The following is a 16,446-nucleotide window of genomic DNA, read 5'->3' on the forward strand; positions in this document are numbered from 1 at the left end:
GAGGGAAAGAAACATCAGTGTGCAAGGAATATCCATCTGTTGCCTCTTGCACGGCCCCAACCGAGGGGTCTGGCCTGTAACCCAGGCCTCTGCCCTGGCTGGAAATCAAATTAACAACCCTGCGATACACAGGCCAGCACTCAATCTGCTGAGCCACACCAGCCAGGGTGTAAATTTTTATTTTAAAAATAATACCTTTTGATCTGTTTTCCACTGAAGTATTAATAGGTTATAGTTGAGACATTTAAACTCCATCTGCTTTTATGCCTTTATCTTTGTTATTTGGGTTATTAGGGCTGTGTCCTCTCAGAATATATAAAGACCACATTTGGAATAAGCATGTGTTTGTTGAGATCTTTACTGTCAAATAAAATCTAGATTTTTTCTTTTTTTTAGCTTGGTTAGATCTTTTAGAGAATGTACAAGGTGTAGCTATAAAATAAGATTTTTTTTTCCATAGGATGGATCTCATTTTATATATACTTGGTAGTTGACAGTGGGGCAATAGGGAAGTCTCAGTGAAAACTACTTGAGTTTTTTGTTAGATAATACACTCTTTTCTAATCGTAGGTAATAGAACTTGACGACATATTCTGAGACAAGAAGTATGATTTCCTTATTGTCAGGAGGGGTGTTTTAATAGTTAAAATTTTTTTGTATTTTAATCAAGTCTGATCTTCATATATTAGAACACTTCATAACTAATTTGAAGGAAATGTATTTCTTCTCTGTTTAAAGGTGAAGTGGATCCTAAAGAGAGGATAGCACGCCAACGAAAACTATTACAGAAGAAACTTGGTCTTAATATGGGAGAAGCCATTGGAATGAGTACTGAAGAACTCTTCAATGATGAAGATTTGGATTATACCCCTATTTCAGCAGCCCTTGTAAACAAACAACCTGTAGGTAAAACCTTTATTTGTTTGATTTTAAGTAATGATAAAAAGGGCTTGCTTCATTTTGCGGTGCAATTGCAATTTTACAATAAAATGCTATCCTTAATTCTATTCATTGCTGCTTAGTGCCACCATATGTAATATCTCCATAAATTGGATTTCTGGTGACAGATTTTAAAGGGACAGAAGTTCAACCTACCTTGTAAGAACTGGTATATTAGATCAAAGCTGTGGTGAAATTTTAGGAGCCTCTTAATATTAAGAGATCCTAATTGCACCAATTGTTCTTTTCTTTGTTTTTTAGCAAAGGACAAAAGCGAATGTTTGAGAGAGTGGGAGATAGTAAGGGCTATCATAGTCAGATGTGATACTAAAATCTTTAGAGCTGTGATTCATTTTTTAATTTGAAAAAGTAACAAACATAAAAAGGATCTTTAAACAATGCAAAAGGATATACACTATGAAGTAAAAGAAATTCTTTCCAATAATTGATAGACACCTATGTCCCCGTATGCCATAGGCAACCTTTTTTTATTTGTGTGTCCTTCTTGAAGTTTTCTATGTATATACAAGTATATATGTCCTTTTAAGCCATGTTTACTTTTACCTGCTTCACGTAGCTTAAATATCAGTATATACAGATTGATCACATTCTTTTTTTGACAGCTGCAGGCTATTTTGTTGGTGGCTATACCATAACTTTGTTCTGTATTCCTCCTTTTCTTTCTATTCTTTTAATTCCCAGTGGGTGCACGTGCGCATACGTGTGTGTGTCTTGTGTGAGCGCGCATGTGTGCGTGCCTCAGACTCTTTGTAGGCTCCAGTAAAAGCTGCAGCTTTCTCCTCAGAAAAATTCACATATAACTGTAATGTTACTTTTCAGCGGTTCAGTACCATTTCTCTTGCCCCTGCAATATCCTTGTAGGTTATTTGAGCCAGCTCTGTTAGGATTTCCTGCTTTACAGTCATGAAACCCTTACCTTTTCATTCCCTTTGCTTAAGTTGAGAATGGTCTATTTGCCTTTAAACTAGCGGTTCTCTTAACCATTCAAATTTGTAAACTACAATATATATTTTAGGGTTGGGGGTGTGCCATGATGAATAGCTTTTTTATTTAATCCTCATCTGATGATATGTTTTACTGATTTTAGAGAGAGGAAGAGAGAGAAACATCAATGTGAGAAACATCAGTCAGTTGCCTCTTGTGCATGCCCCACCCGGGGATCAAATTTGCAACTTCAGTATGTGCCCTGACTGGGAATCTACCCTGCAGCTTTTTGGTGTGTGGGATCATGCTCCAACCAACTGAGCTACCTGGCAAGGGCAGATGGTGAATAACTTGCAGACAAAAAATTACATGTATTACACATACTATAGGGAGGAAGGAGTGTAAAGAGGCAGAAAATATAATGAAAGCCAGCAGGAAATGGAAAGAAATTGGCTACAAAAGGAAGCTTAAGATGTAAATGAAAAAGAAAAGAAAATACAGGAGAACAAAAAGTTCTATGATCACAGTGTGGTAATTGGACATGGTGTAAGAAAATAAATGGCGGGTGTAATAGAGAATATGATCTATATACCGAATAGTTTGACATGGGATAGGCAACAGCCATTTTATAGTTTGAAAGATCCAAGGAATTGCCATAGGCTCATTCTCACTGCCTTTTATAAGTGCCTGTAGTCCCTAGATCAAGGCTGTAGCTTGGCATCCACACCAGTGACCTTAAATGGTTGTGAAATGGTAAATTTTATTTGGATTTTCATTTGAACTTTTTAGAGAGGGGGGAAGGGAGGGAGAAAGTGAGGGAGAGAAACACTGATGTGTAAGAGAAACATCAATCAGTCACCTCCCTCATGCCCCCAACCATGGATCAGGCCGGTAGCCCAGGGACGTGTCCTGACTGGGAATCAAAGTGGTGACCTTTCACTTTGTGAGATGATGCTCAACCAACTGAGCCATGCCGGTCAGGGCTTCATTTGTATCTTAATCAGTTAAAGGCAGAACAGATTTTTAGACTTGGGCTTAAAGCTTTTCTAACTCACAGCCTTTACAATGTCTTCCATGTATGGAGAAGAGATCAAAAAGAATACGCAATGAGTACTTAAGAATAAGAGAGCTTATGGGGTAAGTTGACTATAGGATACTGGACCAGTCACTTCTGGCTATAAATATTTTAATTTTTTTCCAGCAGGTGAAAATTACTAGTTTCTTTCATTTACATTCTTTATTCTTATAATTTTTGGTTGGTATTACAGTTATTTTGAAATCTCTCCTCTTCAAAGCCCTCTCTGTGGATTAGGATCATACATTTGTGCCACATCTATGACATAGGAAAAGTTAAGAAACACATGAGAATCTATTGGAAATAGGAAGAATAAGGAAGGAAGAAGAGAGTAAAATTATGGTACAGCCATACACTAAAATAGCATGAAGCTGTCAAAAAAGAATTTGATCAATTTGTATATAGTGAAATTTGTACACTTAGTCCTCTTCTAAGGCTGTGATTCGGTGGATATTTATTTTAACTTCTAAAGTTCAAACTCGTTATTCTTTTATTCTTTTAGACTCTTCAGGCAGCTGAATTGATTGACTCAGAATTTCGAGCAGGAATGAGCAATAGACAAAAGAACAAAGCTAAAAGAATGGCCAAGTTATTTGCAAAACAGAGATCCAGGGATGCAGTGGAAACTAATGAGAAGAGGTAGTAATCTTTTTGTGCTATTCATTTAAAACAGTGATACTGTATAGCTTAAATGTGTGTCTGCCTGATCTCTAAAAACATTTTGCTGACGTTGTCTCTAGCTGTGAAGTACCATTTGGATTGTCTTGTTCAACTGTCAGAGAGTATATACTATTACTAGGGACTAGGACAACTTTCCAGAAGACTTTACATGTGCAGATATTTTTTGTTACTACTTATGAAATCTGGATGAGGGCTGAAGGTTTTTCAAGGGGAGCATATTCCAGGCAGAGGCAACAGTGTAAATGCCTTAATTGTGGAATATTGAAGAAATAGAAGGGCAGTACAGCTAGGATGAGTGGACGGAAATGAGAGCAATAAAGAGTGAAGACAGAGGGATGATGGTCTAAGGGCACAAGTAAAGAATACTGCATTAGTAAAGTGAGAACTATTACAGTATTACATCAGCTGTTCCCTAGGCTGGAGACTAAACCAGAGAGCAGGTAATAATCTGGGCTTATTTACGTAATAACGTAGGAAAGAACTCTGGTAATCTCATGGTCTTCACATTCTTAGTGAGTTAATAAAAGTGGTATCTGTGCATGGCTTGGAGCAGCATTTCTCAAAGGATGGTTCAAAACAACCCTCTTTAGGGTTCTTTATGCTTCTAAACCCTCTTTAGAAGCATTTTGAGGGGTTTGTTAAAATGCAGATTTCTTGGCCCCTACTCAGCTCTATTATATCAGAATTTTTAGTGGTATTCAAGCAGTGTTTGAGCAAATGAATTAAACACGAGAGCCTATGAAATAAATGTTTGTTACAGATGACATTTTGTTCTTCTCATTCATATATAACTAAAAAGTAAGTGTGAAAGCTAGGCACAAAGGAGGATAAATAATAAACATCTACTTGATACAAATTTTTATATGAGGTTGTTTTATTTTTAAGTACAGAATCTTTATTGCTTATTAACTATGGGGTTTTTTTTTAACTTAAGAGCTCATTAGGATAGTATGGTAACCTAGTAATTGTTTCCACTGGCTTTTATTTATATAAGCATTTTTATCCAAATACTGGAATATTGGGTAAACCTTATTTTTCAGGTTTGTGAATTGTTCATTCCCCAGATATTGACTCAATATCTTTATATGCCAGATACTGTACTAGGCCCTCAGCATCCAGTGGTGAATAAAACAGATAAGATTTCTGCTTTTGTAGAGCTTGCTTTCTAGAGGGAAAGAGAGATGAAGAACAAGATAAATAACTAAATCACATGTTAATGGTAAGGAATAAGAAAGAAAAAAGAGATAAAGCAAGTAAGGAACATGTGAAATGTTTTGTGGAAAGAGAGTTTAAAATTTAAATGGGCTGGTCAAGCAAGGATTCACAAAATTGACTTTTCAGTGGAGACCTGAAAGAAGTGAGGATTCTGTATTTTGGAAAGGCATTCCACATAGAGGGAATAATAAGGGCAAATGCCTGGAAGTAGAAACATGCCTAACAAGTTTAAGGATAGTAGAGTGACCAATGTGGCTAGATTGGAGAGAATTAGATTAAAAACGGTAAGGAGTAAGATTAGAGAGGCTCAGATTTTATGCATTACTTTATAGAAAAAAATGGTTGGCCAAACAAATTACACTGTTAATATGGGGAGGGAATATTTGTAGAAAATAATGCTGTATATACCTCAACAGTGCTAATTTGTTCCTTTTCATTAATTCTGAATAGTTTTACTTGTCTTCTCCTTTGTAATATTTTGTTATGAGGGTAGCCTCAATATTTTTGGTCTTTAAGTCATAAAATAACACTTCCTCAAATTTTCTAGACACATTTTTCATTGATCAGTTGTCTTTTGTGTTTTTTAAAAACTAGTAAAATTATAGAATATCACTCAGTATATTACTTTTTTCCTGGGTACAAAAGCCTAAAACAGTTATGCTAGGCTAGATTTAGGTTGTTAGACCAAGGGAGTTTAAAATAAAAAGAAGAACTAGTTCTAGAGAGGAAGGAAAAAAAGTGTTGTTAGATTTGAGATCCAGTTTGAAAGCAAGAATTCATTGATTATTTTATATTTGTCAATAAAAGTAGTAGGATATTTTTGCTCAAAAAACTTTAAGTGGTTAATTTTGATTATTTGATACATGAAATTATAGGTAAAGCATGTAAGCAGAATATGACAAAACATTTGTTCAAATGATGTATTCTCTTACATTCATTGTGGTTCTCATTATCCTTATTCGTGTTTTAAATGGTGACTTTCTTTTTTAGCAATGATAGCACTGATGGAGAACCAGAAGAAAAGAGACGAAAAATAGCAAATGTTGTTATTAATCAGTCTGCAAATGATTCCAAAGTCTTGATTGATAATATTCCAGACAGTTCTTCCTTAATTGAAGAGGTACTATGAAATGCCCTAAAGTGTCCTTTGAAATTGTGAATCATCTTTTCATACTAATATGTCAGTGGATGGTATTTAATAATCTGTTAACAGAAAGAAATGTTATTAAAACTCTTATATCTTTACTTCATTAATAAAAATTTTAATTACTTAAAAATTTAAAAAACTATTATTACTAGACCTCCAGATAAAAGCACTTTATTAATACTTCAATTATTAGCATAAAATAGATCTTAGTACTAATTTTATTTTTCTTATTTAGACAAATGAATGGCCTTTGGAGAGCTTTTGTGAAGAACTTTGCAATGACCTTTTTAATCCCTCCTGGGAGGTATGACTTCTTTTCTTTTCTCTTTTTTTTTTTTAGGTATTTTAAAAATGTTTTCAGTATTATTTTTTATTGTAAAGTTATTGGGATGACATTGGTTAATAAAAATATGTAGGTTTTGGGTGTAGAGTCTGTAATACATCCTCTGTATATTATATTGTGTGTTCACCACCCCAAGTCTCCTTCCATCACTATTTTCCCCTCTTCCCTCTTCTACCTCCCCTCACTCCTCTTTTCCTCTGGTAATCGCCATGCTGTTGAGTGTGTCTCAGAGTTGTTTTTTCATTTGTTTGTTTCCTTAATTCCTTGAGCTTTTTCATCCAGCCCTTCAACTCCCTCCACTCTTGATAGTTGTCAGTCTATTCTTTGTAAAATGAGTCAGTTTCTAGTTTGTTTGTTAGGTTATTTTGTTCATTGGATTCCACATACAAGTGAAATCATATGATACTTGTCTCTCTCTGAGTGGCTTATGTCACTTAGTATAGTACTCTCCAGGTCCATCCATGCTGTCGTAAAAGGTAAGATTTCCTTCGTTTTTACAGCTAAGTAGTATTTCAACGGTGTAAAAGTACCAGTTTTTTTAATCCACTCGTCTACTGATGGGCACTTGGGCTGCTGCCAGATCTTGGCTCTTGTAAATAATGCTGCAATGAACATAGCGGTGCATATATTCTATTGAATTAGTGTTTCAGGTTTCTTCAGATATATACCCAGAAGTGGACTCACTGGGTCATAAGGCAGTTCCATTTTTAATTTTTTGTGGTAGCGCTCCTTATTGCTTTCCACAGTGGCTGCACCAGTCTGCATTTTCACCAGTAGTGCATGAGGGTTCCCTTTTCTCCACATCCTTGCCAGCACTTATCGTTTGTTCATTTATTGCTGGTAGTCATTCTGACAGGTATTATGTGATATCTCATTGTGGTTTTAATTTGCATCTCTCTGATGGTTTGTGAGATTGAGCATCTTTTCATGTGTCTCTTGGCCACCAGTATGTCCCCTTTGGAGAAGTGTCTATTCAAGTCCTTTGCCCATTTGTAAATTGGATTGTTTGTTTTTTTTGGTGTTAAATTTTATAAATTCTTTACAAATTTTGGATATTAACCCTTTATCGCACGTATCATTGGCGAATGTGTTCTTCCATTCAGTGGATTGTGTTTTCATTTGTTGATGGTTTCCTTTGCCCTGCAAAACTTTTTAATTTGATGTAGTCCCATTTGTGTTTTTTTTTTCTTTTGTTTGCTTTGCCCAAAGTGATACATTTGAAAAAATATTGCTAGTAGAAATGTCCGAGGTTTTACTGCCTGTGTTTTCTTTTGGATTTTTATGGTTTTGCGACTTACATTTAAGTCTTTTAGCCATTTTCAGCTTATTCTTGTGTATGGTATAAGATAGTAGTCTTGTTTCATTTTTGTTGCATGGACCTGTTCAATTTTCCAACACTATTTATTGTATAGACTGTCTTTACTCCATTTTCTGTTCTTGCCTTCTTTGTCAAATATTAATTGACCATAAAGACATGGGTTTATTTCTCAGCTCTCTATTCCGTTTCTTTGATTTATATGTCTGTTTTTACGCCAGTATTATGCTGTTTTCATTACCATGACCTTGTAGTATAGTTTGATATCAGGTAGCATGATTCCTCCAACTTTGTTGTTTCTCAAGACTGCTGTGGCTGTTCAGGGTCTTTTGTAGTTCCATGTAAATTTTTGGAATATATTTTATAGTTTTGTGAAATACACCATTGATATCTTAATAGGAATTGCATTGAATCTATGGCTTGCGTTGGGTAGTATAGACATTTTAATGATGTTAATTCTTCTTTAAATGTGTGGTATAAGTCTCTTGTGAAGTCATCCAGTCCAGGACTTTTGTCCGCTGGGTGTGTTTTGGTTACTGCTTTAACTTTACTAGTTGTAATCTATTCAGAGATTCTCGTTTTTCCTGATTCAGTTTTGGAAGATTGGGTATTTTAGGAATTTATGCATTTCTTCCAGGTTGTCCAATTTGTTGGCATGTAGTTGTTCATAATATTTTCTTACAGTTCCTGGTATTTCTGTGGAGTGAGTTACTTCTCCTCTCCCATTTCTGATTTTATTTATTTGGGTCCTCTCTTTTTCTTGATGAGCCTGGTTAAAGGTTTGTCCATCTTGTTTATCTCTTCAGAGAACCAGCTCTTGGTATTGGTCTTTCTATTGTTTTTTTAAGACTCTATTTCATTTATTTCTGCTCTGATCTTTATTATTTCCTTTATTTACTCACGTTGGGTTTTATTGTTCTTTTTCTAGTTCCTTTAAATGTAAAGTTAGATAGTTTGAGTTTTTCTTGTTTCTTGAAGTAGGCATGCAATACTGTGGATTTCCCCCTTAGGACGAATTTCACTGTGTCCCATAGATTTTTGGTTGTTGTGTTCTCATTTTCATTTGTTGCAAGGTATCTTGGTTTCTTCCTTGATCTCATTGTTAACTGAGTCATTTATTAACTTGTTATTTAGCCTCCATGTCTTTGTGTGGTTTTTGTTTGCTTTCTTGTGATTGATTTCAAGTTGCATGCCACTATGGTCAGAGAAGATTCTTGATATGATTTCAGTCTTCTTATATTTATTGAGACTTGTTTTGTGTCCTGACATATGGTCTGTCATAGAAAATGTTCCATGTGAACTTGTAAAGGATGTATATTACGCTGCTTTGGGGTGGAATGTTCTAGATATCATTTAAATCCATTTGATCTAGTGTGTCATTTAAGGCCTGTTTCCCTGTTGATTTGCTGTCTGGGAGATCTAGCCATTGATGCCAATGGGTTGTTAAAGTCCTCTATTCTGACTGTATTACTGTTGATCTCTCCCTTTATGTCCATCAAGATTTACTTTATATATTTCAGTGTTCCTATGTTGGGCTCATAAGTGTTTACAGGGGTTATATCCTCTTGTTGGATTGCTTCCTTTATAATTATGTAATATCCTTCTTTGTCTCTTACTATAGCTTTTGTTTTAAAGCCTGTTATGTCCAATATAAGTACTTGTACCCCAACTCTTTTTTCATTTCCATTTGCATGAAATATCTTTTCCATCCCTTTACTTTTAATATGTGTATATCTTTCATTCTGAGGTGGGCCTCTTGTAGACAGCATGTATATATATATATATATGAGTCTTGTTTTCTTATCCATTTAGCTACCCTGTGTCTTTTGATTGGCGCATTTAAGCCATTTATATTTAAAATGATCATTGATAGGTATGTATTTATTGCAATTTTATCCTTTTATCTATGTTCCTCTGATGTTTTTCCTTCTTCTTAAAGAACACCTTTTAACATTTCTTGTAGTACTGGTTTGGTGGTAATGAACTTGAAGCTTTCTTTTGTTGGTGAAGCTTTTTATTTCTCCTTCAATTTTAAATGACAGCCTTACTGGGTAAAGTAGCCTTGGTTGTAGGTCCTTGCTTTTCATAACTTGGACTATTTCATGCCAGTGTCTTCTAGCCTGAAATGTCTGTTGAGAAATCAGCTCACAGTCTTATGGGAGCTCCGTGGTAGTTAACTAACTTTTTCTCTTTCTGCTTTTAGGGTTCTTTCTTTGTCTTTAATCTTGGCCATTTTAATTATGATGTGTCTTGATGTGGGCTGGGACTCCTTGCTCCTGAGATACCCCTCCCAAATTTTTTATCCATCACATGTTGATGTGGTACCAGCCCATTCGATGTCTCGGTACCTCCTACCAGTCTGGATGGATGTGGTTTCTTTAATTCTGTAGTTGTCAGACTTCCATTCTACTTGATTTCTGCCAGTTCTGAGTGATGGTTCTATAATTTAGTTATAATTTTGATGTGGTTGTGCAAGGAGATAAGCCATGTTTACCTGTGCTGCCATCTTGACCAGAAGTCTAAATTTCCTCACCTCATTTTTTAAAATTCTTTTTTCTTTTTTCTACTCTGATTGGGTGTTTTCTATTACCTTGTCTTCCAAATTGCTGATTTGATCCTCTGCTTCACCCTACCTACTGTTTATTTCTTCCAGTGTGTTCTTCATTTCAGGTATTGTATTCTTCATCTCTGACTGGTTCCTTTTTTATGTTTTCTATGTCCTTTTTATGCTGTTATAGTTGTCACTAAGTTCCTTGAGCATTGTTATAACCTTTTTTGTTTTTTGTTTTTTTGACCTCTATATCTGATAAATTGCTGGTCTCCATTTCATTTAGCTCTTTTTCTGGAGAATTCTCCTGGTCTTTCATTTGGGGCCTTTTTCTTTGTCTCCCTATTTTGGCTGCCTCTTTGTGTATTAGTGAGATGTGCTATGACTCCCAGTCTTAGTAGGGTGGCCTTATGTAGTAGGTGTCCTGTAGGACCCAATGCTCTCCATGATCACCTGAGCTGGGTGCTCCATGAGGAACCCCTGCAACTGAATATCTCTTCAGAATCTCACCATTGCCTATGGGAGCGTCATCAGCTCTTTTCGAATTTCTCCCCTTCCTACCAGTCTCACTGTCTATGATTTCTTCATTACAGTTTATCTCAGCTTTATTTTCTTTGCTAATGAAGGGAATCATATCAAGCATAATCTCTTTCGTCATTGTCCTTATTCATCTCTATGTTGCTCTCAGGACCACTGCTCAAGGCATTTTATATTACTCACCAAGTAGAAGACTTTAGACTGATTTTCACCTTTCATGTAATTTTTGTTGTATTTCTGTGGTGACTTGTTCATTTCTTTTTACTATAATACAAGGACTTGTATATCTCTCCCAGACTATAAAAATTTCCTTTGGAAGTGGACAGTTTTGATTAAAAGCTGTAGTTTCCACACCAGCTTTTTAACTTGGAAACATTTTTTCAAAGATAATCTTTATTAGGTCCCTGTATGTAAAAGAGATGAGAGTGAAGTTGCCCTGGTTAAAATTGAGGATTGGTGGCCTCAAATCATTCTGTTCTACTTAGATTGGCCTCTGGGTAATTTTAAAAGCACCTGTTTGGAGTACCTTTTAGAAATCTTTCTGCTCCTTGTTGTATCTCTGTTTAAAGCTCTTCAAGTTTTAACTCACATGGATTCTTGAGTAAGTGGGTACAGTGTCAGTGGCCTGATTCCTCCATTTCAAATGACACTTCTGAGGGCTTACAGGGCTAAGGTGAAGCATTAGTCATGTGATATTTTATTTGAATTGTCTTCCTGTGATGCCTAACACTAGTGACTATAGAACTTAGTTTTGATGCGTGTATTGGTAAAATACTGATTTTGGGGCTATAAGGAACAATATGAGATACTTTGTTTTTTAGTGTCAGTAATGCTGAATACAGATAAAGGGTAGAGGAGGGAAAACCAAGTGGAATATATATATATGTACATATATATAAAAAGAATATTTATTTTCTTAGCTTGATTTAAAAAACATTCCTTATAATCAAAATTGTAAAATTTATATATGTAATTCCCCTTGGATAGTAGAAGGAAAAGGCCTTCTTGTGAAATGCTACCTAGTTTATTCTAATTTCTTAAAAATATAATATTCCCTTTTCAAATGAAAGAAAAGTTAAACTCAGTTTCTTAAGCATTTAACCTCTGACATTTGCTTCCTGGTTCTTCTTAGGTTCGACATGGTGCAGGCACTGGACTTAGGGAAATCCTTAAAGCTCATGGGAAAAGCGGTGGTAAAATGGGAGACAGTACTTTAGAAGAGGTAAGTGTAATAAAGCCACAGTTATTATCAAGTTTCAGCAGTTGGCTCTTTTTCCAATTAGAGAGGTAACAGAGCATGTGACATGAAGTAGTAATGAGAGGTAAATAATAAATACTGAAAAGCAATGAGGGAAAAGTAAAAAGATTCGGAAGAAGTCTTTTTATAGACAGGAAGAATGAGTTCAGGGGAAAGATGTTCAGAAACATTGAGTGGAAAAATATATAGAAGCAGTAGTATTTTAGCAGTATATAATAGATTGGAAAGTACAATGAGATGAATAAGAGGAAAATTTAGAGGTCAGTGAGTAATATGATTGATGTAGCATGGAGACGCTGGTAACAGGATTGATAGTAGATAAATAACATACAATTGATAATAGAGAAACCCTAAGGAATTTCTTAATTTTTCTTGAAGTGCAAGTAATATAATGAAATTCATGAATTTTAAAGATTTTGGTGTAGTGTATCTGAAGTTAATTAATAAAGAGGATGTGGCTAATATTAAAGATAGCAGTTGGAACTCTAATATAGTTTGATTATTGTTCCTATAGCTATAATAACCCATCCTAATATTTTAATTTTTGTTTGGACCTAATATGTTTCCCCAGCCTGCAATGTAAAGTGTTATCTTTGTTACTAAAAAATGATTGTTTAACAGATGATTCAGCAGCATCAAGAATGGTTGGAAGACTTGGTTATTAGACTCCTCTGTGTTTTCGCATTAGACAGATTTGGAGACTTCGTTTCTGATGAAGTAAGTTATCACATGAGGGAGGCTTTGCCCGATCAAATTTCAAATTCAGCAAAGTAAGCTTTTTTGCAAGTAAAAGTTCTCTCTTTCGCTTTCAGGTTGTGGCACCAGTTCGTGAAACTTGTGCTCAAACACTAGGTGTGGTGTTAAAACACATGAATGAAACAGGAGTTCATAAGACTGTCGATGTTCTGCTTAAATTACTTACACAAGAACAATGGGAAGTTAGACATGGTGGTCTGCTAGGAATAAAATATGCTCTGGCAGTTCGTCAGGTAAACACTTAACTTTTTGAAGCATATATGGAAGAGTTTTTCCGTTCTTAATTCATTTTTATGAATTATATGAAATGGCTCTAAATTCTGGGTGTTACAGATAAGTCAGTCCTTCAAGATTTGCCCTCTTGAGGTAGTGTCATAGAGATAGGTGATGCTAATAAGAATTGAAGTACAAATCAAAAGATGATGAATTAGGTTTGGAAACCTGTTCCTGGTTCATTGCAAGACTAATTCTAGGTGTGAGATTCCATCTTGTATGATCACACAGGAGTGGCCTCTGAGCGCTAGCTCTGTTGGGGAACTTGAAAAGAGAGTAGATTGGAATAAAGAGAAGCAGGAAGGGGCTGGCTTTTCTTTTCCTCTTCTCATAGTCTTTGGTTGTTAGTGAGGTTGAATGAGAAATACAAGGTACGGTTTTAGTACCAGGGCTATATATGTGTGTGTGTGTGTGTGTGTGTATATATATATATATATAGTCTTACCTTGATAACATGTTCTGATGTTTTAAGTCATACTCAGTAGTAAAGTATTTGATACTTTTGTAGTCTTTTTCAAATAAGATTAGCTAGATAGTCTTCTAATGGTGTTACTTTTCACTTTATGTGATGCTTTTTTAATAAAGATTGGAATTTGTTTTCATATGGCAAGTTTAATAAAAATGTTTAAGCACAATACTTGTACTGCAGAAAGTTAATTTGTTTTGATGTATTGTTTTACAGGATGTAATTGATACTTTATTGCCTAAAGTTTTAAGTAAAATAATTGAAGGACTCCAGGACCTTGATGATGATGTCAGAGCTGTTGCTGCAGCATCATTAGTACCTGTGGTAGAAAGCCTCGTGTATCTTCAGACACAAAAGGTGAATTTAATATTTTTGTATGTTCTTCTTGTAGAGCTTGTTTACATTTGAGGTGTAAAGTATTAGGAAAAACATTGAGTACTTTTTTCCTCCTTTATCCTGTGTTTTTCTTACAACAACCTTCTCTGATGTATGTGTTATCAATTATATACTAGCCTTGGAAAGAGTGAATTGTGTCTGCTAATCTACCTCATATTTGTGTACACAATATGTGGGGAACTTCCCTGAGGAAAAAAAGCGAACATTTTTTCTCTATTTCACTCTTGGTTTTTAGACATGCGATTTTTATTTGTTTTGAATTTGGTTTTTAAATCTGGTCTCATATTTTGAAGTGCCTCTTTCAAGGTCTATCTGAGTTTCCTTTGTATTATCAAAACCAGGACATGAATATTTGGAAGTGCAGCAAGCAGTATTTTACAAACAAAATTTGTCTTTAGTTCTATTGTAAATACAATTACAGAGTCAGATCTTGTGTGTCTATACTGTATTCTTTTTAAAGTTTAGATTTTTACATAAAATAAAGTATTGGCTATCTTATTTACTGAATTCTCCCTCCCATTGTGAATCTGGTTAGGAAGTGAAGTTTCAGAGTAGATGTGAATGACATTAAAAACGGATAGGGAAATGTTAAAGGCAAATAATATCTCCTTAACTCTGCCTAATACTGGCACAATGCACAGTCATTGGGACTGTATATGTTGCTGAATCAGTAGTGACACGAAGGATACAACCTGGCATGGCTTGTGAATATTTTGTGTAAAATTAGTAACTGATTTCTTGATAATTGATCTTATAGGTACCCTTCATTATAAACACATTATGGGATGCTCTTCTGGAACTAGATGATCTAACAGCGTCAACAAATAGTATTATGACTCTTCTTTCATCCCTGTTAACTTATCCTCAGGTCCAACAGTGCAGGTAATTATTTAGTGGAATAAAGTGAAAAGTATTTATAAATTTCCAGATATTTAAGCTGGAACAAATAATAATTACCTTTAAAAAAGGAACAGTAATAATTACCTTTAGGAATGATAATATAAGTTGGGGGTGCCAAAGATTGCTTTTTTTTTTCCTCCCCCCCAACTATCGAGCCACTGGCATATTTGGGGAAAGAGCTTAAAAAGGTCATATTTTTTTACCCTTTGGTTACTTCTGTTAGAGAATTCTTCACATTATGCATCTTATAATAGTTGATTTCAAAAATATAATAATTGTATATTATTTTCACTCTAGACCCAGAATACAGAATTTTAGCCTAGTTTAGTGACATAAACTTAGTTAGATTTATCATTAAACATCAGCATTACTTTTCACAAAATACCTCCTCTAGGAACTGTTTCTTTATAATGTTCATTGCAACTCTCGTTCTTGGTTTCAAGAATTATCCATCAGGAAGTAGGTACATAATAATGTAATATAATGTCCAACGGTAGAGATTGGGTAAATCCAAAAACATAAATAAAAATTTAGTGTCACATTATTTTCCTTTCCTGATATTTGAAATGAAGCTCAGCTAATTAGTGCATTCCCTGCCTTTTAGACTGGCGTGTGAATGTTGTTGTTTCTATTAATAGTATCCTTGGAGGTTCAGAAGTAAAAATTTGCATACAACTTTTAAAAAAGTCACAGATGAAAAAATTAATTACTGGTGTTAGCCTAATGAATGTTCATATGATCATGATCATAAATGATTTCTGGTTCTGTGAGTGAGTCTGTTTCCAATGAAAATTGTAGATGTATGAAAATATGTAGAAAATGTGTCAAATAATACCTACTGGTAGTACTTCAATGATAAATTTAAGCTCATAGGATGGCACACAGATTGCTATAGCAAAGTAAGTGCCTGTAAAAGCGAACAGAAAGAAAAAAAAAATGAGGTGGTAATGCATACATGGGATTTCCTAATTTTCAGTTGCCTTCATTGGTAATGAAAGCTATAGAGAATAAATGGGTTAGTCTGCATGAAAGCCCTCCTTAAGATGCAAAATGCAAGGGTTTTCTAATTACCCTTAGTGGTGGGCAGACTTTTTCTGTGAAGGCAGATAATGATATTTTTGGCTTCGCGGACCATACTATCTTTGTCAAAACTATTCAACTCTGCAGGTAATGATATTTTTGGTTTTGTGGGCCATATGATCTATGTTAGAATGGCTCAGCTTTGCTGCTATAAAACAAAAGCAGCCGTAGACTATACATGAAAGAATGAATGCATCTGTTTTCCAATAAAACTTTATTTAAAAAACCAAGTAGAATGAATTTGGATCATGGGCCTTAGTTTATTGACACATGCTTTAAATAAAGGACTTAGGACTTTAAAAGAAATCACCAGCTAGATAGTGTCAGAAAAGCGAGATAATGTAAGAAAATGAAAGGATGTAGTGAAAGTTCTGTTAATTCATTATGAAATAATGTAGTTTTTATCTTTTTTAAAAAATTGCTTTATATGAAAATTTGCTTCATACATTGTGGTATTTGGCAGAAACTTTCCAGTGTATATAAGAAGAAATGCAGCATGTCATTTGGAGCATGAGCAGTTACACTATTAACAAGGCTTTGTTATAATGCTTTTACATATTTCAAGTCTGTTT

At 34.7% G+C, this 16,446-nt stretch overlaps 1 protein-coding gene across 1 annotated transcript in view; it reads left to right on the forward strand.

The window, feature by feature from the left end:
• BTAF1 (B-TFIID TATA-box binding protein associated factor 1) overlaps positions 1-16,446 on the forward strand; it is a 102,222-nt gene that overhangs the window by 24,284 nt on the left and 61,492 nt on the right. The window contains exons 5-13 of the mRNA XM_054572850.1: positions 739-902; positions 3,462-3,598; positions 5,846-5,975; positions 6,238-6,306; positions 11,878-11,967; positions 12,625-12,720; positions 12,816-12,992; positions 13,715-13,855; positions 14,652-14,776. Of these exons, the coding sequence (XP_054428825.1) occupies positions 739-902; positions 3,462-3,598; positions 5,846-5,975; positions 6,238-6,306; positions 11,878-11,967; positions 12,625-12,720; positions 12,816-12,992; positions 13,715-13,855; positions 14,652-14,776 (1,129 nt within the window). The remainder of the gene's footprint in view (positions 1-738; positions 903-3,461; positions 3,599-5,845; positions 5,976-6,237; positions 6,307-11,877; positions 11,968-12,624; positions 12,721-12,815; positions 12,993-13,714; positions 13,856-14,651; positions 14,777-16,446) is intronic.

This window comes from Pteronotus mesoamericanus, unplaced genomic scaffold (assembly GCF_021234165.1).
Source record: "Pteronotus mesoamericanus isolate MK-2021 breed Mesoamerican mustached bat unplaced genomic scaffold, CSHL_Meso_final contig_24, whole genome shotgun sequence".
Taxonomy (NCBI): domain Eukaryota; kingdom Metazoa; phylum Chordata; class Mammalia; order Chiroptera; family Mormoopidae; genus Pteronotus; species Pteronotus mesoamericanus.